Consider the following 24,947-nt stretch of genomic DNA (forward strand, 5'->3'; position numbering starts at 1 on the left):
TCTGGTTCTGTGCTATAAGATACCGATTCTTTCCTCGGGGTAAGGAATTCAACACGTGAAACATAAACCATGTCAAAACATTAATAACTGATATTTATAAATTGTTTCTTCTGAAATTATTATAAAGCATGCTGTAAATTCAAAAGAATATCTTTCATTCCCGAAAATATGCAATGATATGGTATATGACATGCCCCAAATTATTCTCTAATGGGAAAGTTATGAAAAAGGTTATTATCTATAATAGTATCCCTTTTTAGCTGAGGAGATTTGTATGGGTACAGAGACTCAAGGAGGGGGGAAATCTGAATGAATTAAAATTACCAGAGGGCTTCCCTGGTGGCGCAGTGGTTAAGAATCTGCCTGCCAGTGCAGAGGACATGGGTTCGAGCCCTGGCCTGGGAAGATCCTACATGCCGCGGAGCAACTAAGCCTGTGCAACACAACTACTGGGCCTGTGCTCTAGAGCTCACAAGCCACAACTACTGAAGCCCACGCCCCTAGAGCCCGTGCTCCGCAATAAGAGAAGCCACTGAAATGAGAAGCCTGAGCACCGCAATGAAGAGTAGCCCCCGCTCGCCGCAACCAGGGAAAGCCCGCGTACAGCAACGAAGGCCCAAAGCAGCCAAAAATAAAAATAAATAAAATAAATAAATTTATTTAAAAAAAAATTACCAGAGAAAGTAAGGTGGGAAAAAGCAAATCTTGCCAGAGTTCAGGTTAGAATTTCATCTACCACGAAAGGTACCTTGTGCCTTACAGAATATGGTCAGTCCAAGGCCATGATTTGATACATGATCTGGCTATGGCAAATCCGGAGAGTAACTCAGAGGCAAGCAAAAGTCACCACCAGCAGATTCACACTAATCTTGTAACCAGTCTGCTAACTTAAGCCTGTTCCACAGTGGGCCTGCCCTGCTATCCCTGCTGCTCCCCAGGCAGCTCTGAAAGCACTCATCTACTCAAGCTGTTCACTCAGCCAAGCAAGTTCCCAGGGGGTGAGTTCCTAAAGCACACAGCTCGCAACACAATTTTTAGCGGATATAATTTTTGCCTTATACCAAAACCTACTTTTAATCAAATGTTAATTTCCAGTTCTGTGGAAATTAACTATTTCAAGTATACCTCTTCTTAACATTTCTCTCCTCAAGAAAAAAGAAACTAGGGACTTCCCTGACTGTCCATTGGTTAAGACCCCACGCTTCCACTGCAGGGGGCACAGGTTTGATCCCTAGTCGGGGAACTAAGATCCCATATGCCTCGTGGCCCGGCCAAAAAATAACAAACAAACAAAAAAACCCAAAACAAACAAACAACACCCCCGCCAAAACCTCTGTGCTTAAAAAAAGAAAAAGAAAAAAAAAAGAAACATATTTGACTTCCCATATCTCTGAGGCATGTTTTCCATTTTATTAAAATGTATGGTCTGAATAAAAAACTGTCTAAGTTAATTTGTTATATAGCAGATACAGACAATTTGTTCTAATAACGTTTCTGGGGGTCTCTGGACAGCTCTCCCACTTACCTGGCTCACTCCTGGCCGCCTCTCTCACTCTGACAGATAGTCCACGGATTCAGAGACTAAGGAGCTATACCAGACAACTCCATGTAACTCTTTCCCATTCCTATGGTGTTCAGGACCAAAAGCCATTATATGAAACAGTCACTAAGCAAATATTTAATGTGCACTTATCATCTGCAAATCATTTTGATAAAAGTTTTCGGGAACCTAGAAATCAGAGGGACCCCACAAAGGGTTCCTGCTCTCAAAGAACATAAACCTTCCCATCAAGAACTTGCCACAATTGCTTTTATGGTAAGGAAGGAAAAGAAAGAGATGATTAAAACACATAGGTTTAATATGGACTGGAATTTTATATTCAAGACTGAACCTGAAATTACATCTTCAGTGGCAGCACTATTTTTACAGGTGTCAAATCCCATTTTGCCACTAATAAAATCCTCCTCCCCCTAACTATATTTAGTTTTGGGAGGCAAGATTTCAACTCAGTATATTATATTTTTCTTAAGAGAAATGGGTATGTATTGCAGGGTAAAGTACATGGCAAACTGGTTTTCTGAAAATAAGAGATACCCAGAGATGGATCCATGTTCCAATGATAGTTTTAGTGTCTGAAGCACATTAAAGTTGAGGTAGTTCCTGCAAATAAATGTAAATGAATTTCTCTGCAATCTCAACAGTGGCTGCTTTTAATAAGTCTTCTATGTATACATTCCTGGCATCAGGACAACAAAGTTTTATGGTGTTGACATATTAAGGGAACCTTTGATGGTTTACGTTCAGCACTTAAAAAAAAGAAGCATGCTGGCACTCTCAGATGAACACCGACAACTCAATAATCAGAACTGAACATGCTGCTACTTGAGAACTTACACTGGAGAGGAAAAATCAAATGGGTTTTTAAAAGAGTGAACTGAGATAATAAGAACCCCACTTATTTTGAAAATACTACCCACGTATGTTAGGTAAATTCCAAGTTAAAAAAATATATTATTAGAAAAGAAACTTTGGAAAATATCAGCTATCAGTCAAGTAGCTGATACTAAAGAACACACTTTAGAATAAACAGCTTGTCCTACCATTGGACACGTCACATTTTACTAACATGGATTTCATCTGGTTCAGGAACAATTACATATACTTTCAAATTTCAGTGTTCCTAGTTCTTGTGAAAACTATGTAAATCATGAGTTTACATGACACACTTAAAGGAGTATCAGATACTGAAGAATAAGTGTATTTCAACAAGATTATTTCTGTATCAGGTGAGGCCAACTATGTATCTATGGGACAGTTACACCCTACATAACTCTTTCATTTGACATTTAAAATGCTAGGAAAAGGACTTCCCTGGTGGTGCAGTAGTTAAGAATCCGCCTGCCAATGCAGGGGACACAGGTTCGATCCCTGGTCTGGGAAGATCCCACATGCCACGGAACAACTAAGCCCATGAGCCACAACTACTGAAGCGCACGTGCCGTGGAACCCGCGCTCCGCCACAAGAGAAGCCACTGCAATGAGAAGCCTGCGCACTGCAACAAAGAGTAGCCCACGCTCGCTGCTACTAGAGAAAGCCGCACACAGCAACGAAGACCCAACACAGTCAAATAAATAAATAAATAAATAAATAAAATTTTAAAATGCTAGGGAATATTACTTTAAGGAATAGGTGAAAAATTTTACTCTTTTATCCTTGCATCTTTCTAGTGAAATCTAACCCTATCTTTTCTTTATTTCTGTATTTTTCTTTTTAACACCTAATGGTAGAAAGTTTTCAGTTGAAATTAATGAAAAAGACAAGTCTTGTCAGCCTTGTAATGCAGGATGCATCAGAGGATCACATTTCCAATGACGTTTTCTTCATCCAAAACTACACTGGTAGAAAGAACAGGAGTTATATAGACAATTGCTCTAAGTTGACATAGCAGATCTTTTACCAACTACTTTTGTGAACTTGGACAAGACACTGAATATCCCTGATGTCTCTTCAAATGAAAAATGAAATATTATTTATAGCTTATTATAATAAATAACACTCTACCTCCTAATGCTATTGTAGTGATGAAAATAGATAATATATGTAAAATACCCAAGCACTGTGAGGGCTAAATAATGATTTGCTTTTATAAGCATCTGACGCCAATTAAAAATAACTTGCTAAGTTAATCAAAATCCTTCTCAGAGGAACATTACAAACTGGTCAACAGTTGAAGGGAATTTAATCACAAAGATCAAAGAGCTCAGAGTTGGAAGGGACCTCAAAATTTCAAGCCAAACCTCCTACCTGACTCTGAGTATTAAAGTGTTTTCATGTAACAGAGATCCAAGGAGGCTATCAATTTGCCAAAGCTTCCCAACTAGTTAGTGGAAGAACAAGGAGAAGCAGAATGTAAGGCTTCTAAGGTTACTGATGCTGCAATTCTCTTTTTCAAAATCCATTTTCATTATTAATAGTGAATAAAAGTATAAAATTATTTTAATTGCACTCTGATTAAACAGATTTTAAAAGATTTACCCTTATTATATTTTTGTCTTTCAGCAAAATGGCATCTCATATATTTGGTGACAACAGTCATAGAAAAGTGGTTTGCATGAGAACTTAAATTTTTATATGAGGCAGGAGTAGAGAGGGCTTGTGACTGTTTACTTGTGTCACACAGTTTCCCTACCTTGATTGCAGGTTTTGCCGGCATATCCAGGATGACACTTGCACTTGTTTGGTCCGATGCATTCACCGTGTTTGCACTGTGGCTGGCACACAGCTGTGAAAAAAGGATATCATGCATTATTTCTAGGTCAGGAGCATGTCAACCAAGTAGAATCTACGTCATGTACTAGTTTTATAATAAAAGAAAAAACTAAGAACTTACAATAGAGTAATAGAAATATACAATATCATTGTGTACTGGAGCAGTAAACATTGTCTAGACTACAGACTCACACACATGTGTTGTGTGTGTGTGTGTGGGGGGGGGTATTACTTGGGGCTGAAAATTTTGCTAAACTTGAGGACAATACTCAAATAGCCAAATAGAAGAAAAATTGGAAAACTATGCATAAACACAACAGATGTTTGTCAATAGCTATCCCTTTATAATAACCTGCACCCATACTTTCAAAATCATTTTCTCAAATGTGCTTCAAAACATAGTTCTTAATCCAAAGATACCGGTTAAGTATGAACTCCAAATAAATTTCCCATTAAATAATATTTTATTGGAAATGGTATTTCCAAGAATAAAATGGTTCAAAATGAATTAAAAACTAAAACTAAATATTTTTGAAACCTCAACTTAAGAATACTTCCGTCATTTTGCCCATTCTTAACCTTAAGTTGCATCGTAATTGCTCATCAATCTATAATACACTTTCTACAGCCTATCACAGAAAATAGAAAGTTCTATTTTACATTTCCTGTCTTCCATCAACTGAGTCTGTCTTCCTTCAAGACCCCAAAATGCTATAAATCTTCATCACTCAAATCTTTTCACAGTCTCCAATTCCTACCAAGATACTGGTTAGAATTTATTCCGTTTATACAGCGATTCTCAGCAGGGGGTATTTTTGCTGCGTATGGGGCATTTAGCACAAATGGAGACATTTTTTATTGTCACGCTGGGAAGAGGGTGCTACTGGCATCTAGTGGGTAGAATACTGGGATGCTACTAAACATCCTACAATGCTCAGATAACCCCTGACAGAAACAAATTGTCCAGCCCAAAACGTGATGGTGCCAGATTGAGAAATCACTCTATACCAAATATACGTATCGTGCTACACCAGATACTAAAATAGATGAAAAATAATTGTATAGTGTGGTCATTGGTCTCATAGAGCTTACAGTCTAGACGAAGAGACAAAACAATCATGTTTTAAATTCAAGGCAATATTTATGTATGAGCAAAATTGGTGGCACATATGAAATTCGGGAAGAAATCATCACACAAGCATATCCATACAGAGTTGCACAGAAAACCTCGAAGGAGAGATCTTGAGTTGGATCTTGAAGCCAGGGGAGACAGAGAAGAGAGCGGACCACCCAAGGCATAGAGAACTGTAGAGCCAAACAGGCCATCATTTATTTAGAGAACACTGGGGAGGCCTGTCAAGCTAAAGAGATGGGCAAATGCTGGGGGAAGAGTAAGAGGTGGGCAACCATAGGTGAGCGGTACCAGACGATGATGTTCCCTAAATTTCAGATTGAGGATTATATACTTTATCTATAAATGAAAACTTCATCATCATCAGGAGGATTACCTGATAAAATAAAAACTCTGGGAACGTGAGCATGGTGATGATACGTGGGATAGACTGGAGTCTAACTGACATGCAGAAGGCATGATTTGTTCTTGGGACAGGAAGGGATGGGCTTCAGTAACCCCTGAGTGAAGAGCAGACAGGTCTTGAGGACCAGGTGGAGTGGGGTCAACAGTGACCCTGTGTTCTCCAGTCCCTCTCACATTAGCCCATGCTCTTCTCCATTCTGGGAGATGCTCCCATTTTCGGACAATTCTCAAACATTCCCTTCAAAACTCTAACACTCCTGTGAAGCTGATGTGCATGTTATTTTTGGTGTTTTCTACATTTCCTCATTCAACTCTCACCAACCCTTCCCTCGCCTGGCACTCCACAGGCTTTATTTGCCAGTCTTACTTTCAGGCCTTTCCTACCTGTATATTTGTCACCCTAACTGGACCCTGTACCATGATTAATCCTTACTGCTGCTCGGTAGGTATTTAATGCAAAAGTTTGCAGAGAGAAAGGGTGAGCAGAGTATAAATGGTAGAGAAATGCAATGGGGAAATTCATAAAAATCTGATTTTAGATACGGCATGACATTCAACAGGAAACAATTCTGTTCAGATCTGTGAGAAGAAATGCACTACCTAGGAAGGCCTTCCAGTATTATGCTTCAGTCAATTATATACCTGGTAGATGGTTTATACACAGTTTTAAAAGCAAGTCCCAGAAATAAACCACCTTTTATGTAATTTCCAGGCCCAATCACCAAGAAATGCAAGTTAGAAAGAAATTTCTTTAATCTTAAAAAAAGATGTTGCATAAATTCTAACAATTATATATGAATACAACCTGAATGAATCAAGTTATCACAGAGGCATCCAAAGGGCCATATTTAAAAAGAAAAAGTAGTATATCAACTACACTTGAATAAAATAAATTATTAAAAAAGAAAAAGTAAACACCTCAAAATAATTAAATGCAAGTCTAGGTAATAACCTCCCCAAATAATTGGAATTTGAAAACATCTCAAAAACATGAAAAAGAAGTTTAGAAAGTACCACTAAAAATCATGAAAAAGTTTATTTATGAAACAAATGTGAGGCGCTCAGGCTGTGTTGCCTTTTGACCCACTGACCAGCTTGAAGAGCATCCACTTATAGTACTTTCAGGTGCTCTTCAGGAACAAAGGTTTTTATTGTCACCCTCCCTTTCTCATTGTTTGTTCTCAGTGGAGTGCCCCAATCTGGGGCACATCAAATGCCCTCATTCCAAGAGACCCAGGCTGTTAATGTTTCTTACATGTTTAGGGAGCCAGTATTTTCAAACAAACTGCTGTTTGCACGTCTACCCAACAGACTATTCACTGAAGTAACCAACGACCTATATATTAGCCAACAGGTATTAAATGGAATAGGATACTCACAATGCTGATGTAACCAATTTTTTTTCTCTTACAAAAAGAACACCCTTTGAAAACGGTTGCACAAAAGACTATCTCCTATTATCTTGCTGGCATTAGGTCTGCAATGTGATGTTCAGGCCAATAAACATGAACTGAATATTTAATACACGCAATTATTCTGCTAGGCAAGTGAGGGTGATGAAGGAATCACAGAGGATTTGAAAATTAACTGTGAAACTTTAATACACTGGCTGAAAGCTAACAAGGGCTATGATAGATGAGATAAAAGATGGGGGGAGGGGCAGATCATAACTGTGACTGAAGTCAAAAAGAGTCATGTACCAAAATGTTCATTGCAGCTCTATTTACAATAGCCAGGACATGGAAGCAACCTAAGTGTCCGTCGATAGATGAATGGATAAAGAAGATGTGGCTCATATATACAATGCAATATTCCTCAGCTATAAAAAGAAATGAAATTGAGTTATTTGTAGTGAGGTGGATGGACCTAGAGTCTGTCATACGGAGTGAAGTAAGTCAGAAAGAGAAAAACAAATACCATATGCTAACACATACATATAGAATCTAAGAAAAAAAAAAAAGGTCATGAAGAACCTAGGGGTAAGACGGGAATAAAGACACAGACCTACTAGAGAATGGACTTAAAGATATGGGGAGGGGGAAGGGTAGGCTGTGACAAAGTGAGAGAGTAGTATGGACATATATACACTACCAAATGTAAAACAGACAGCTAGTGGGAAGCAGCCGCATAGCACAGGGAGATCAGCTCGGTGGTTTGTGACCACCTAGAGGGGTGGGATAGGGAGGGTGGGAGGGAGGGAGACGCAAGAGGGAAGAGATATGGGAACATATGTATATGTATAACTGATTCACTTTTTTATAAAGCAGAAACTAACACACCACTGTAAAACAATTATACTCCAATAAAGATGTTAAAAAAAAAAAGGAAATGTGATCTGAGCAACGCCTTAGAGGTAAGAGGCAGTGATAGTTGGGATGGGAGACAAAGCCTTTCAAACTATGAGCAAAGGATGGGGAAGGACAATGAAGGGAGTTCTCAGGGAGCACCACGGCTCTGGTGGAGCTACAGTACAAAGTGCTTAGAACAGTGGATGGCAGCAAAAGACAGGGCTAAGGCAGGTCTTAAAAAGCACTGATGGCAGAAACTGCTGGGTGCTTACTAGTACTATTTTCTCCTTCTTCTTGAAAACAGAATGGCTTTTTTTTTTTTTCTGGAGGGGATAATGAGTCAGCAGTGGAAAATTATTCCCTATCCTCCCTGACATATTTGGGTAGCCAAGAGACTAAATTCTGGTCAATTGTATGTAATCAGAAGTTATTGGGTGGGGCTTTTGGAACTTAAAAGCTACTTAAAAAGGTGAGTCTGTCATACAGAGTGAAGTAAGTCGGAAAGAGAAAAACAAATACCATATGCTAACACATATATATGGAATCTAAAAAGAAAAAAATTGGTTATGGAGGAGAACTTAGGGGCAGGACAGGAATAGAGACGCAGACATAGAGAATGGACTTGAGGACGTGGGGAGGGGGAAGGGTAAGCTGGGACGAAGTGAGAGAGTGGCATGGACTTACATACACTACCAAATGTAAAACAGATAGCAAGTGGGAAGCAGCTGCATAGCACAGGGAAATCAGCTCGGTGCTTTGTGACCACCTAGAGGGGTGGGATAGGAAGGGTGGGAAAGAGACGCAAGAGGGAGGAGATATGGGGATATATGTAAATGTATAGCTGATTCACTATGTTATAAAGCAGAAACTAACACACTATTGTAAACCAATTATACTCTAATAAAGATGTTAAAAAAAAAAAGGTGGCTGACAGGTGGCTCCTGTCTTCTTGCCTGGAATATGGAAGTCATGGCTGAACTACAGCAGCTACTTTGTGATCATGAGGTGAATCTTGAAATGGAAAAGAGGCAAAGCTGGAAGTCATAATATTAACCCTAAATGGCCATCCAAGTAATTTAGGACACTGGTCTTTGTGTCAGTGTTACTTGTAGCCGAACACAATTACAATACAGTTACAATTACAATTCCTAACTATCCTTGAGCACAAGGCTGAGGAATCTGGACTTAATCTGTGTTTACCATCAAGCCAACAAATGCTTTCTTTGGATACACAGGACAGAAATGTTATGATTAAATCTTAGTAAAGAAATAAAATTTGTCAAAGTTATCTTATACCTATAATATCATATACTTTAGAAGTATCTAAAGAATTTCATTTCTACATCTAAAAATTAGATGAGAAAATACTTAGCCACCTTGAGACTAGAGGAAAATGATTCCCAACTTCATGTTCAGACCCACATTTTGACAACCCACTTCACTGTAATGTGAGTTCTTAGTGGCCAGCACACACCAACCTTCACAATCTTCTGTGAATAGGTCAGGAAAGAAATAAAATAAGTGGACTATCTTTAGTAGTCTATTTTAGAATGATCTTCTCAAAACATCAAAAATAGATGAGACACTGATTTGTAGGAAAGAATGTGTCTGTTGTCGCTATAGTTTAATCACAAAAGTCAGCATTGTTTCTCTGACCTCCACATGGATCAGTGACAAGAAGTTGGGCCACATTTGGTCCACTGGCCACTAACATCCACATATGCTTTGGCAGCTCAAGAAATAAAATTCAGGTGAGGATCACAGGTAGTCAATTAATGACAGATTCTTTTTCCCCCAAAATCAGATGCTGGAATTAAGGTCAAATGGGCAAATCACACTCAAAATTCACTCTCTAACATTCCTGCAACACGATCTCCAAAGTGCCCTTAAAATAACCCCTAAGTCATTACTTTAACTAGAAAAAGAAACATGTCTCAACTGGCAAAGCAAACATAGCTCTTTAATGTCACATGTTCCAAGCCTCTTCTGTTTGACTGCAATCTAAGACTTTACTCTTAAAAATTCATCCTAACTGATGTAACTGGGGTTCTGAGAGTTGGACAATGTTTTCTGACACTGAGTTGGACAATGTTATCAAATAAGTTGGGGGAAAATTAAACTCCCACATCAGTTCTATATAATATTTCTTAGGTAATCTAATCACACTTGGGAGTCAAGTGCCAACATTTGTAAAAAAAATAAGGACATGTTGAGTTGCCCAAGCAGGTGGTGGCTCTGGAAAGTGACAAGGGAAAAGCCAACTCAACCTCAGGTGGTGTTGTAACTTGAAAATGATTTTTTTTCTTTCTTTTTTAGTTTATTTTTATTTTTGGTTGTGTTGGGCTTGTGGGCTTTCTCTAGCTGTGGTAAGCGGAGGCTACTCTTCGTTGCGGTGCGTGGGCTCTAGGCGCGCGGGCTTCAGTAGTTGTGGCACACGGGCTCAGTAACTGTGGCTCATGGGCTCTAGAGCTCAGGCTCAGTAGTTGTGGCTCATGGGCTTAGTTGCTCTGCGGCGTGTGAGATCTTCCCAGACCAGGGCTCGAACCCGTGTCCTCTGCATTGGCAGGCGGATTCTTAACCACTGTGCTACCAGGGAAGCCCAAAAATGATTTTCTTAATGTAAATAAGATTGTCTTTCGAATCCTAAGAATCATTTGTAATTTTTGCAATCTACATCATGTTGCTATTCAGACATGGAACACTAAAAGCAGAAAAAAGAACCTTGTCCTCCAGAGTCTGTAACTTAGAAACAGGTGACATAAAGTATGCAAGTTGGCCTTGGGAGAGAAAGAGTAGCTGAAAGAGGCATTAAACAAGTCATTGCTATATTGCTATATTAACGGGACCTGGAAGGAATGGAGGCAGAATTTTTATAGGGCTCCACTGGAAAGGACCTCGAGCTTCCCTATATCACAGGTATAACAAATCCAGAGGGAAGAATCCTACAGATTCCAAGATCTCCAGAGGAAAACAACCCTCCAGCCTTCCTAATATCCTGTATTCTAGTGTTGAATATCCTATTTTCAAATCTAAATTCCCTCTGTAGTAAAAACTGAAATAAAAGGGCCTCTGATTGTTACCACTATAAAATACTATCTGTTAAATGATCTCATGAATACAGAACGCAAAACCACTTTACATGACTAATTAAATTTACCCTCACAGTATCCATATAAGGCAGGAGAGAGACAGACATTATCCTCATTTTACCAGCAGACAAGCAAAAGCACAGAAAGTTAAGTGACTTGCCCGATTTCAGTAAAAATTTCTTATCCCAGTTCCATGGAGCATCTGCTAATACTTCTGGTAGTCAGAAAAAGGCCAGAAACCCAGCTTTTTGAGTGGATTTGGAAGAGAGTGAGATCATAGTAATATTAAACAGGAAAGGATGAGAGGGATAGAGAATATCAAAGGTAATTAAAGGCATAAAGGTATTTAGTTTACATTTCTAGGAAGGAAAAGTTGCAGTTAAGAATACAATCTGTAAGTTAAGAAAATTAAAGTAACCCTGCCAGAATGTTTCAACATAAAATAATCTCTTTGCTCTACTGCTTGTTTTGTGCAGAACCCAGATTTTGAATCATTAATGAAGTACAGAATTGTTATCTCTTCTGATATATTACTACAACTATGATTATTTTTGTTCTCATATTTTAAGTAACATTATTTTTATTAAGAATTTAAACTAATCATAAACTACAGTCAAATATTGAGTCAACCAATTGATTAATAATTTAGAGTATGATGTTAAAATAAGTAAGGATTTCTGCTCTATATAATGTTATATCCCAAGAGCTGTCTGGCTACCTTATTTTATTTTTGTCTTTGGGAAAATCCAATTCAAATTTCTCAAGTACCTATTTAATCTCTAACTTTTAATTCCTGAAGTAGACCAAAGAAAATAAGTGCCTGCATCGGCATCTTTGAATCTCAAACTAACTTTTATTCACCATAATTAAACAGTATCCATTTCCACTTAAGAATTATCTTCTGAAAAGTATTGTCATTTTTGGTTTACTTGAAATTTTAACTTTTCTTTCTGTTTTCATTGTGGTACAAGAGTGGAATTTAGATTAATGCCAAATGAGACTTTAAGAACACATCAGAAAGTGTTATTACTTATCAGGAAGTGTGAAGTAGATTTTTGTTTTTGTTTTTTTAAGTAGGGTAACAGTAGCAATGAGCACACATAACACACCCAGATCTTTGTTTCTTTTTTTTGTCAAGATTTTTTTTTTGACCTGGACCATTTTTAAAGTCTTCATTGAATTTGTTACAATATTGGCTCTGTTCTTTATGTTTTGGTTTTCTGGCCGCAAGGCATGTGGGATCCCAGCTCCCCGACCAGGGATCGAACCCAGACCCCCGCATTGGAAGGCGAAGTCTCAACCACTGGACCACTAGGGAAGTCTCCAGATCTTTGTTTCTAAATACCGTCCCACAATAAAAGGAATCAGGGCTGGGGCAGAGAGGCTGAAATGTTTTGCTGTGACAAAAAGCAAGGACATATTGAAAGAATGAGGGAAACAAGTGAAAAGGACACAGGAGCTGCTTGGAAGTGTTCCCACTGGCCAAATTTGGGATAATTTGAGCACCAAGAAGAATAAGAATAGTAATTGATAACAATTGAATAATAAAAGAACCCACGGGTCCAAAGTGATTCTAAAAAAGAAGAGAACAGGGCTCCTCTTTACAGAATGCAGTGAACACGCAGAAGGAATGACAGAATCTGAAAAAAACAACTTTATAACCACCATCAAATAATTTGAGCAAAAATTATCCAAAAGTTTGTTGGGGAACAGGATATTCAAACAGTTTCAATGTATCACCCCATAAATTACTTACTAATTACAAAGAGAAGAAGGTGCCTTTCAGTGGAAAAATCTGGTAGTCAGAACCTTAATCTAGTGATCAAACTTAGCACCACCAGTAATAGAACAAACTGACATTATGTGCAATGGGAATGTTATAATATATGATCACCTAGTAATATTCTTGCAAAAAAGGTTTAACTAGTATCGAATAATGAGGAAACCTTAGACAAATTTAGATTGTGCAATATTCTACCAAGCAGTTGACCTGGACTCTTGAAAAATGTTATTGTCAAGAAGGAAAAAAATAGTAGATCTAGAACTCTTCTGAATTAAAGAAGACCAAAGAGGAATGTCAACTAAATGAAATATGTAATCCTTGATTGGACCTGGATCAGAAAAAAACCATAAAAATCATCTGGAGGTAATTTGGGAAATCTAATTATGGACTGTTTGTTACATTTCTTAAGTGTGATAATGGTATGCATGCTGAAGGATATAGGTACAAAGAGCCATTATGTCGTAAGTTACTTTCCAATGGCTCACTAATATGTGTATATGTGTGAGTGTGTATATGTGTGTGTGTGTGTGTGTATATATATATATATAGAGAGAGAGAGAGAGAAGAGTGTGCATACATGCAAATATGTGATATGTTAACAACTGTACATGAAGAGTATATGACTATTTACTGTTGCTATACTTTCAATTCCTCTGCGGATTTGAAATTTTCAAACATAAAAATGGGAAAAAAATTATAAACATGAGTAGATAATATGTATACTTTGACAAATATTTCTTAACATGTGAGCTGTTGCTCACTTAGTGCACTCTAGAGAAGAGGGTAAGGCACACATGCTGGAGTTAGACTGCTGGGTCCCAGCTCTACCACTTGGGAAATGAGTGACCCATGCAGATTACCCAGCTTCTCTCTGATCTAAAATGAGGATCATAGGTTGAACCAGGGGAAGTTGTCAGCACTGCCATTTTTTACTTACAAAATAGTAAAGCAACATGGTGCATATAGAATTTACCCATAGGTTTACTGGGATGATTAAATGAGAAAATCCAAATAAAGTACTTACAACAGTACCCATCTCATAGTAAGAGCTCAATATAATGTTATCTATAATGAGAATTATAAGAATGACAAAGAGGAATAGCTACAGTGTCTAAGAAACTGTATTAAGAACTGGGGGTGGGGCTTCCCTGGTGGCGCAGTGGTTGGGAGTCTGCCTGCTAGTGCAGGGGACACGGGTTCAAGTCCTGGTCTGGGAGGGTCCCGCGTGCCACGGAGCGACTGGGCCCGTGAGCCACAACTACTAAGCCTGCACGTCTGGAGCCTGTGCTCCGCAAAGGGAGAGGCCGCAATAGTGAGAGGCCCGCGCACCACGATGAAGAGTGGCCCCCACTTGCTACAACTAGAGAAAGCCCTCGCACAGAAACGAAGACCCAACACAGCAAAAATAAATAAATAAATAAACTCCTACCCCCAACATCTAAAAAAAAAAAAAACTGGGGGTTTCACCATGTCACTCTCCCCCTTATACTCACTGAGTCCTCACTATGTTTACTTATCATTACACTTATCACACCGGTTCAAACTCTCAGTATGGCATTCAACCCCACAGTTCATAATTTGACTCCTGTCTGTCCCACCAGCCTCACCTCCAATCATATCCACAAACAGACCAACTGATGGCAGTTCTCAGGAAGTAACATACTCTAATACTTGCATGCTTTTACATGGAATGTCATTCTTCCCCTTGTCTGATGGACTAACATCTAGACAGACTTCAATACCCAGCTTAAACAGTATTTGCTTTTGCCCCTCCTGAATTTGGAGCCCTCCTCAGCACTTTCCTAAACCTCTGTGCATACCCCTGCCATAAATTTTATACACATATATTGATATATACACATATATCATGCTTTATTATCACAGTTATTCTTCTTATCCTGCTCCCCCACTAGCTTTGAGCTCTTTAAATACACAGTGCCTGCTCTGAAATCTCATACAGTCTCCTGACAAAGACAGACATGACAGGTGTACAAGGTGTTAAAAGAATATAGAAGAAGAATTTCTCTGCAGACAGGAGGGAGTAGGAAAAATGTCAGGAAAGGCGGCAGGAAGAAATGTGAACTGAATCTTAAAGGGTGAGTAGGAATTCACCATGTGGCTGGGTGAAGGGCCTTATTCAGAACAAGCAGCATAAGCAAAGCCAGAGAGGCATGAAGCAGCAGAGGGTCTGGCAATGAGAGAGCAGTCCACTGGGATTGGGTCCACATTGCAAAAAAGTCCTTTTTAAAATAAGGCAATCATCAGCCTGAAGACTCTCGTACTCAGGGAATCAGTATTCTATCCATAATGGCGAACAGTAATGGATTATAAGCAGTAGATGACACAATCAGATTACACTTTATGTGTTTTCAAGCATGTAAATAGATTTCTTTTAAGAAGCTTCATCAAGAGTTAAGATCTCTAGGGCTTCCCTGGTGGCGCAATGGTTGAGAGTCCGTCTGCCGATGCAGGGGACACGGGTTCGTGCCCCGGTCCGGGAGGATCCCACATGCCGCGGAGCGGCTGGGTCCGTGAGCCATGGCCGCTGAGCCTGCGCGTCCGCAGCCTGTGCTCCGCGACGGGAGAGGCCACAACAGTGAGAGGCCCGCGTACCGCAAAAAAAAAAAAAAAAAAAAAAAAGAGTTAAGATCTCTAATATGTAATAAGGTCGTAAGATAGGCAGACAAATTAAATATATTTATTTTCTCAGTAAACAGTCTTTCCTAAAACTACAATCTGCTTATTAAGATTACATCATGTTCACACTTTTTAGGCCTTTTGTACAGAAGTGCCTGGTCCCTTATACCTTCAAAGTACTGACTGAGCTAGACTAGGCACTGCAGAAGCTAAAGATGTATAAGACACAGTCCCCAGCTTCATGGAACTAACAGCCTAGCAGAACAAATGGTATAAATCCACAAGTAAGCACAATGTAGGGCAGGATGAGATAGGCCCCATGCCAGTGTTAATAACTAAATGTAGAGAAAGAAGAGACTTCCTGCCGCTAAAATTAGGAAGAAAGAAAGGGGGAGGTGGCATCTGAGCCAGGTCTGGAGGCAGGGCTGATTCTCAGTATGTTCAGCTAAGAAAGAATATAAATTTCAAACATAAGTACAGTCATTCATTCCTAACAATGATTTACTTTTAGTTGAAAATTTGCTTTTAGGAGTGATAGTGATGGGAAACAGAAAAATCCAACCAAAAGGGGAAAGAAGATAGAATGTTTGTAGAGTATGATGTTTTTCAGCCTTTGATATAAACAAATATTGAATTACTCATTTCTTTCGGCTGGAGGCCAAAATGGTAAACTGGAAGGAAAGTTTTTCAAGAATTGAAAACTCTCAGAGAACATTTCAGCCAACAGGCAATATAGTATTTTACCTCTCCCACATTCTTCTGATACTGTGTAACGCTGATCCTCTATGGAGGTAGTTGTGAGGATCATTAATGTTGACTGAAGGTGACGGAGGGGAAGGAAGGTTTGGGTAGGACAGGGGTGGAAAGATCATCAAATCACAGCCTGTGCCCTTCTCACATCGCGCCCCTGAGCTCCAGGCCCTGGAATCCAACCACGTATCACATCTCTCCACTTCAAAGTCTCATAAGCACTTCACACATATCACATCCAACACTGAAGTCTTCATCTGCACTTTCTCCCATGTTCTCTAGCTCACTAAATCACACACCAGAAACGCAGGCATCATCTTGGAGTCCATCTTCCTTACAACCATCCTCACCACCACCAGCCACCATTTTCCTGAATGTGAATGAATGGGAGCCAGTTACTGAACTAAGTGTTTTGCATTTTCTCATTTGATCCTCATAAAAACCCCGTAAGGTAGGGCTCTTATCTATATTTTACCAAAAAAGAAGCTATTGCTCAGGAAGGTTAAGTTTCTCAAAAACACAGGTCTGGTAGCAGCCAGGTCTGTCTACGAAGCCTGCACTCCCCAGCACTGTCCTAAAGCATGCTTCCCCATCCTTTCTTTTTCTATCTTTCAATCCCTATTTTTCCCTCTGGTCCCACCAATACCGCTTAAAACTCAATTTCTCACCAGGTTTACTGTAACAGCCTCTAGTCCCGAGCCTCAAAAGGCTCTCTCCTAATTGCCAATCAGCAAAATGTTCAGAAATTGGCCCCAGAACCCCAAATGCCTACAGATCCTGGGCATCTGCCTGAAGCAGTGAGCCCTACGATAAAAAGGAGTACATGCTTCTCCAAATGGGGCAACGCTAAGCAACTCTAGCCCACCAATTCCGTGCAGCAACGCAGAGCTACTGATTTATCAACAAAGCCTGATACCCACTTTCCCTCAGAAACACTGGCGACTATTTCGAAAAATCTTAACACTCTCTGTGAGCAAAATCAAATTCACCTGTATGCTAGATCTGACCCACTGGCACCAGCTTATAACTTATGAAACATAAATCTGATTACGTAATTCCCCTGCTTAAAATCTGTACAATGTCCCTCTGCAACTTTGGGATAAACCCTACTCTATGTAAGATGACATCAAAGGCCTTCCATGAGTCAGCCCATTCCTACCTCTCCCACAGCATCTCTCATCAGATATCCTTCAAACACATACCCCAATGCCAAATGAAGGTTCTTACATTTCCTGGAATGTGCCTCTCACTCTGGCTTCTGAGGTTTCAGTGCATTTTTCTGTCTGGCCAGGGTGCCCTTTACTTGACTTACTTATCCCTCGGGATTTAGCTAGGCCGCCAGTCCATCACTCTTGGGTGGGGATACTGCCCACTGAGACGTGCTCTCACAATATCCTATCTCAAAACACACCTCTCATCCAATATTGTCTTCATCTGTGGGCCTTCAACATTGACAGGGAATGACATAAATGCCTGTAGCTTCATCTTACTAATGTATCTGCAGTGGCTGGCACAGGATCCGACAGGTAATCGCCCTCAGTATGTAGCTATTGAATGAATGAATCAACTGAACACTACTGAGTCTGTGAAATCTTCCTTGATCCTCGCCAGCAGGAAGTAATTCTTCCTCTAAACAGCCTCAACTCTTTATCCTTAACTCTTGCCTACTTTAGAATCCTGGAACGAATAAGAGACAACCATCTTACCAAATCAGCTCCTCCCAAGCAAGAGTCCATGTTTTACTAATCTCTGTATCTCTGCCAGCCCCTAACTTAGCTCCTTGCCTCTAGTAAACTCTCAAATGTGTGTCAAATAAATGACTAAGTAACTCTACATGTAATTCCACAATTCAATTCTCGATCCTTCCAGTTCCTTTTCCTTGGGTTTGGTAACCAAAGCCTACTTCACTCTGACATTTGCAAATGGATGTTATTAAAGAAGTGGAAAAGGAATGGTTCAAAAGCACAGATGGTCATCCAATGACAGTTTTTATTTTAGAAATGAATAATCTGAGAAATCTTCTACTACTTCCAATGGGTTTTTTCCAAACGATGGGCATGGTAAACAAAATGTATTTTAAAATATGCTATACCATGGATGCCACCATGGACCCTAGTAAAAATAAAACACTGTTTCAAAGTTCATTTGTATTCTTTATATTGACCATACAATAATAATAGCAAACATTTATCAAGAACCGTTCTGCAATAGGCATTCTCCTTATGGCCAGCAACAATCTTGCCAAGTAGGTTTAAAGACTAGGAAATTGTGGCTCAGAAGATTTAAGTAAAATATCTAGTATGTCATAGTTGGTGAGTCACAGGAACAGGTCCTGAATCCACATCTGTTGGTGACAAAGCCCACATTATACTCTTTGTCATGACCTCCTTAACCTCTGCAATAGCTCTGCTAGTTAATACTATAGCTGATAGTAAATATAAGATACATATGCTTTGGTTTTTTAAGTGTCCCTGAACAGAGAAATTTCTTAACTTTTATTTCTAGAACTATCAATTTTGTTCCCAAGTGATTTTATTAAAATCTCCCCTTAAAAACACTTTCTCTGACATGTCATAGTATCTTCCATCTATCAGTTTAAAGTACATTGTCTTCTTGGCCCCAACTCCATCAAATAGAATTTCGCATATTTCACCAAAAATTTCCACAGAAGTATCAAAAGGGTGATTTGTTAGGTAACACTGTTCACTTCCAAAAATATTTAAAACAAGAAACACTTTACGCACCAAAACAATAGCATGAATACTACGAGGTGCTATTATAACATCTTACATATCTTATACAATAAAAATATTTCTTACCTGATTCTTTCCATGGAGAATTAATGAATATGAGATACAATTCCCTCAGGTTAATGATAGGATGGTGTTAGTAATTTCATTTGGTGGACTTTTTATTTTTTGCTTCTTTAAGTATTAAAAACATAAACTGTCCTTTAGGTTAGAATGGAGGTCAATTTATTAGATTCATAAAACAGGAGAAAGGAATTATAAACTGAAAGGGAAAAGTTTAATGTAATAACTGAAATAAAATTATGAACAGAAGAAACACATCTCTAAGGAATATAGTTCCCCACCACCACCAAAAGCAACTCAAAAACACAACTAGTGTTAAGTTTTATTAATAACTTTGTAAAGTTATTATTTAGAAGTACTGTATGTCTTTCAAGACATAGATTAGCCAAAATTATTTCAAAAAATATGTTCATCTAACCTTTGAGCTGGCACCTTATCCTGGCTATTCTCTGCCTTAAGACGTAGAAAGCTGCAAAACAAATGTCCAAAAAAAGAAATTCCAGATCTTTTCTCTGTAAGGAGGCTGGACTTGGGTATTTATCAACTTGTTACATTCCCGGAGACTTACACATATGCAACTTTCAGTGCTTTTCTGAAACAAACAAAAAAATCTAGGACATGTTCAAAATAGTAATATTTTAGTCACCATTTTGTCATTAAAAAACATTTTGTAACAAAAATATTAACCAATAATTGAAGTTGTGCTATTCTTTCATAGTTCAAATTCTAAATTAAAGTATTTCAGACCTTTTGTGACACGGTACCTTCCAATCCAATTTTTCATTTTCAGAATATTAATTTTTGGTTCCAAGAGACAGTATCCTTTTATTTAAATGAGTGTTGGACAAAATATCTGAAAAAAATTAAAACTTTTGATAAATTAGTAACCAAGTCTGGTAGTTTTTAAATTGATATATCTTTACTTACCTGTTTCTTACATACTGTGTGTTCCCTTTTCTCTCCAACTTTGCGGAGGAAATATTAAGGTTTTTTTTTTCTTTCCTTCCACAGCATTTTCTTCTTGCATGGCTGCTTTGGTTGTCAATAGCAACAAGAATTAGTGTGAAAGCTCAGCCATTTCACTTGCAGATACATAAATTACCCATTTTAATGAAAGTAAATGGAAGAAACTTGAAACACTACTAGTAATGGTCAGCATTCGACCAACCTAGAGATCCTAGAGGTAAGGGAAGAGATGATTGTATGACTTCTCTTTTGGATTAATGTCTTTCCTCTTTAAAGCATGAAATATGCTTTAAAGAGGAAAGACTTTTAACTTTCCATTTGTGTATTTATTTGTGTAATTTAAAATTAGGTGAATGGAGCCTTCTTTTAGGTAATATTAGAAGAAAATAATTCTAAGTCCAATTTGATTCAATTAAAGTAATAATCTAACTATCGATCCAGAATGATTGCTCTGTACTTTTAAAGGTACACATTACATTTGCCTGTTAGAGGTTTTTTTGTATGTTGGTTAGGTTTATAACTTTAAAAGAACTCACCATATCTTGATGTTGATACATTTCTTAAAAAAAAGTAATGAAATATATCAGGCACAATCTAAGCAAAAAGCTGAAAATAAATCAAAGTATAAATTGCAAATTAATTCTGGATCACATATTAAAGAAAACTGTTTATGACTAGGATTATGTATGAGAAGGGAAAAATATAAAAGGATACCGTTTCTTTAATACTCTTTAAATGCCAATTTTGAAAAATCTAATTTATCAAGAAAAAATATCAAATGATTTTAAACAGAGGTAAAACAAGCTAATAAAGAATAGCAAACGTCATTGTTTTCTAAGTAGTTATGTTAGTACCAAGCATCCAACAGTTCTGTATAGTTTATTTTTGTTCATAATATCTTAAGTTGGGTCACATTTCTCTTACTTAACTTAAATCGGCCTTGACACACATAGATTTAGCAAGTTTTATGTTATCAGTATGTATAGCCATTAAGTAAGACTTCTTAGCATGAAATTTTAGCCAATGCCCCATATTCTAAAATTTGCATTTTAAAACTATACAAAACTGCATTTTAAATCAAAGCAATTTTAAACACGGAGAAGATTATTTCCAGAAAGTTTCTGGAATCTATTCTCTATTGACACGTAAGGAAATTTTCATAGGCAACCATCACCACGTTTTTTTGTGAAAGCTGCCAAAAATAAATGCCCCACATGTATTGTTTTGTGGTATAAACCCCACTAAAAAGCACTAAAATAGGATTCATTAGTAGCACATAATATAGAAAAATCTGTCCCATTTTTTCCTGATAACCTGCTTCCCGACAGCCACTGTAAAGAGCCACAGTGGTTAACACATGCAATCTCACCAGCAAAGCCACTTGGTGAGAATTCACAACTGTAGAACTCTCTCCTGCAACTTGTCCCAGACCACTGCTTCAGTTCACCTGAGGGCTCTCAGTGACACTACGCTCTACTGAGGGGTCTCAGTGATTATCAGGCATGGTTAAGGATCATAAGCACCCTAATGATTTTATAAAATTGTGACTAATATAAACCAAAGAAACTGAACTATTCGGGGATGACTTTTCTTGCCTGCTAAACACAGGTTACAGATTTGGAGTCCATCCTGGGCTTTGGAGAGAGTTAGGGAAAATGAGGGATAAGAAACCCAAAGGAACTGAGCCTCCTTATTAGCCAAAGGCATCCCTATCTTCTGGCATATCGTCAGACAGTCTCTTAAGCATGATACAGGCACCTCTTTCCAGGTGATAAATGCCAGGTACATAGATGAAAGGGAATGGTCCTCCCTGACACTGTACTTCTACCTTCTAACCCTAATCTCTAGCTAGGAAAAAAGTAACTCTAAGATGTTCTCCATACCCCAACCCTAAATTTCACAAATTTCTCATTGTCAAAAAAGTTAATATTAGCCTGGCAAACTCTATTCATAGACAGCTCTCCAACTCTGCATGTTTGTAACACCAACATTCAGGACAACAGATCCCACGCCCACGAAGAGCATTTTGAGTAAGAATTTGGATGACCCCAACTTTCAGTCTACTGCTTTATACGCATTAAAGCTATAGCATTCATCAGACCTCAACACAAGATTAGAGAACAGAAAATTTAACAAATCTACAAATCATTTCTTCATAATTTTATATTTTCTCCCCCAATTTACCTGTTTCAAAAAAACACAATTCTGCCTTAATTAGGAAATAAACTATACAGGGGAATATCCTAATTTTTGGCCATACATAGACACCAAGATGCAATGAACCTTTTAATTCATCAGTAAAAACTCAATTGAGTTTTGATTTAAAAACTCAATCCAAGGGACAAAAGAAATTGAAACCACCATTATCTATATGAAACACCACGAAATATTTACATAATCAGATGAGCTTGGGACAACTTACCCAGTAGAAACTATTGCCACAGTAAGTTACATAATATAAAATCAACTCTAAACATCCATGTACATTTAAAAAAAAACACACACTTAAGCATGAGCTGCGATTTGTGTTTTTCTATTATTTGCTATTTGTTGGCATGAAAGCCCTTGGCAGACAGTTACCAAGTACCTACAAAATCAACATTAAAATAAAATAGGAGGTAACAAAGGCTTTAGAAAAATATTTTGGGTGGCAGGAAGCTTATGTTCGGAAAATCTATCCAAGGAGTTAGTCTCTGTGCTAAAAACACACACCTTTGACCATTTAGGGATCTTTCATAGAAACTGAGTTTGAAAACTGATCTATAAAAACAAGGCTAGAGATTTTTGAAAAACAACACTGTTTTTGGCAAAGTAAGCATAAATCCAGAAATGTCTAATAGTTTCTTCTTTTGTGTACATTAGCACAAATTTAAACTGTGATGACACAGTTCCTAAAAGTTCAGAATAAGTCAGTAATATTTACAAAAGACAACCTTAACCTTGTGATCTGATGATGTTATAATAGGAAAACAATGTCAGTTTTGGAGAATTTATAGCATTAATCTACAGGACCATTAAAGAGATACTAACTAAATGTTCAGTTTTAAAATTTATTTGATTCTAGACTATCCTCATGCAAATCACCTACAGCAGATTCTTAGTCTCAGGTTAGCTTTCCCCAGCATCTAACACCTACCAAGGCTGTCTCCAGCCTTTGGTTAATATACGGCAGAAAATGAGGGCTTCTAATTAAGTATAATTTGGAGAAAAACTGTTTCTTCTACAAAATCAACTACTATATTGTAAAGCTACGAAACCAATTTGATTATTCATATCTCTTTTTCCTTCTATCAGACGTAAGAATAACAAGTTGACTTAACAGTGTTTCATCAGGCTAAGTTAAAACTAAAATTCTTGAGACTATCTATGAAAGAATACGTAATAACACATGGATATCTACACTATTTTACCATACATAATAATACATTATCACATCTAGGCTGTAACGTACTCTTTTATGCTGGCTTTATTAGGAATTTTATTAGTATTTATATTATGACCATAATTATCTCAACTAGGCACTAGTAGTAATTACATGATGAAACTGGAAAATGAAGCTTTAGTGCATTAAAATGCACTAAATATAATTTAAAATGCACAAATATAAATTTCTTTATATTTGATATTACTTAACTGAACTCTATACCTTGTAACACACTGACGATTTTTAAGTAACTAGATATACATTTTGAAACCAATTTTCTCTGGTAGATTCCCAGGGATGCACTGTCAATCACATTAGGCCTATACTACAGTATTTTTCTATGGTCAGCGATTGATATTACTTTGAAATTTTTTCAAGCGAAATTATCTTGGCTACATTCTATTATATTTGAGAACTGATCATTTATTTATTCTCACAAAGAAATGTAAGATCTTGGCCCTGGCGATGTAAACTCCTTGGCTCCCCTCCAGGTTGATACAGGGTGACAATTCTTGGACAGGTTAGATCCTTGGTTGGTGCTGATCTCTGGGGAAAGGCATTCAAAGTCCCTTTCTCTGTTTCTCCCAAGGAGATGGGGCACTTACTGGATTGGGGCCCTCTCCAGACACATCATGTTGAGCCTTTCTCTTTCTTTTTTTTTTTCTTTTTTTGAGAGAGAGATTCTCCTAGGGCATATGTATCCCAGAGTTTCAGGTTCCATTGCCAATGGTGCTTCAGGAGTGCATGAGGATTAACCTTTCCTCATACTCCAGTGAAAACAAGTTAAGTTTGTGTCTGGACGGTGACATGAGACTCTGCTTTGAGTCTATTCAGGCCCCAGTGGCTTATTTAAAGCAGCCCTCCATGAGATCCAGATGAACTAGAATAAAAACTAAGGGTCTGGGCTTCTCTGGTGGCGCAGTGGTTGAGAGTCCGCCTGCCGATGCAGGGGACACGGGTTCGTGCCCCGGTCCAGGAAGATCCCACACACCATGGAGTGGCTGGGCCCGTGAGCCATGGCCACTGAGCCTGCGCATCTGGAGCCTGTGCTCCTCAACGGGAGAGGCCACAACAGTGAGAGGCCTGTGTACCGCAAAAAAAAAAAAAAACCCAAAAAAAACTAAGGGTCATTTGGGCTCCTTTGCACACCTATAACAATCAGGAGCTTTGGGGAAATGAGCACTGGTCAAAGATTTTGTTGTTCCTGGGCTCACTGGCCCTTACTCCAAGTAACAGCATAAGTAGGATAAATGATGCCTGGAAGCCATGTTTGTGCCTCACCTCTTACCCCAAGTTATAATTTGCATGAAAATGAGTAAGTACATACAAAATGGTAATGACTTTTTATACTGATATTCAATGAATACAAAAATAATAACTCATACAAAA

General features: G+C 38.2%; 1 protein-coding gene across 1 annotated transcript in view; it reads right to left on the reverse strand.

Moving 5' to 3' along the window:
- The window catches only part of NPNT (nephronectin), a 75,771-nt gene that overhangs the window by 40,029 nt on the left and 10,795 nt on the right, over positions 1–24,947 (reverse strand). Inside the window, exons 3-4 of the mRNA XM_079920809.1 lie at positions 19,587–19,637; positions 4,192–4,284 (exon numbers count right to left, since the gene is read on the reverse strand). Coding sequence (XP_079776935.1) covers positions 4,192–4,284; positions 19,587–19,637 — 144 coding nt within the window. The remainder of the gene's footprint in view (positions 1–4,191; positions 4,285–19,586; positions 19,638–24,947) is intronic.

Source organism: Stenella coeruleoalba, assembly GCF_951394435.1.
Source record: "Stenella coeruleoalba genome assembly, chromosome: 4".
Taxonomy (NCBI): Eukaryota; Metazoa; Chordata; class Mammalia; order Artiodactyla; family Delphinidae; genus Stenella; species Stenella coeruleoalba.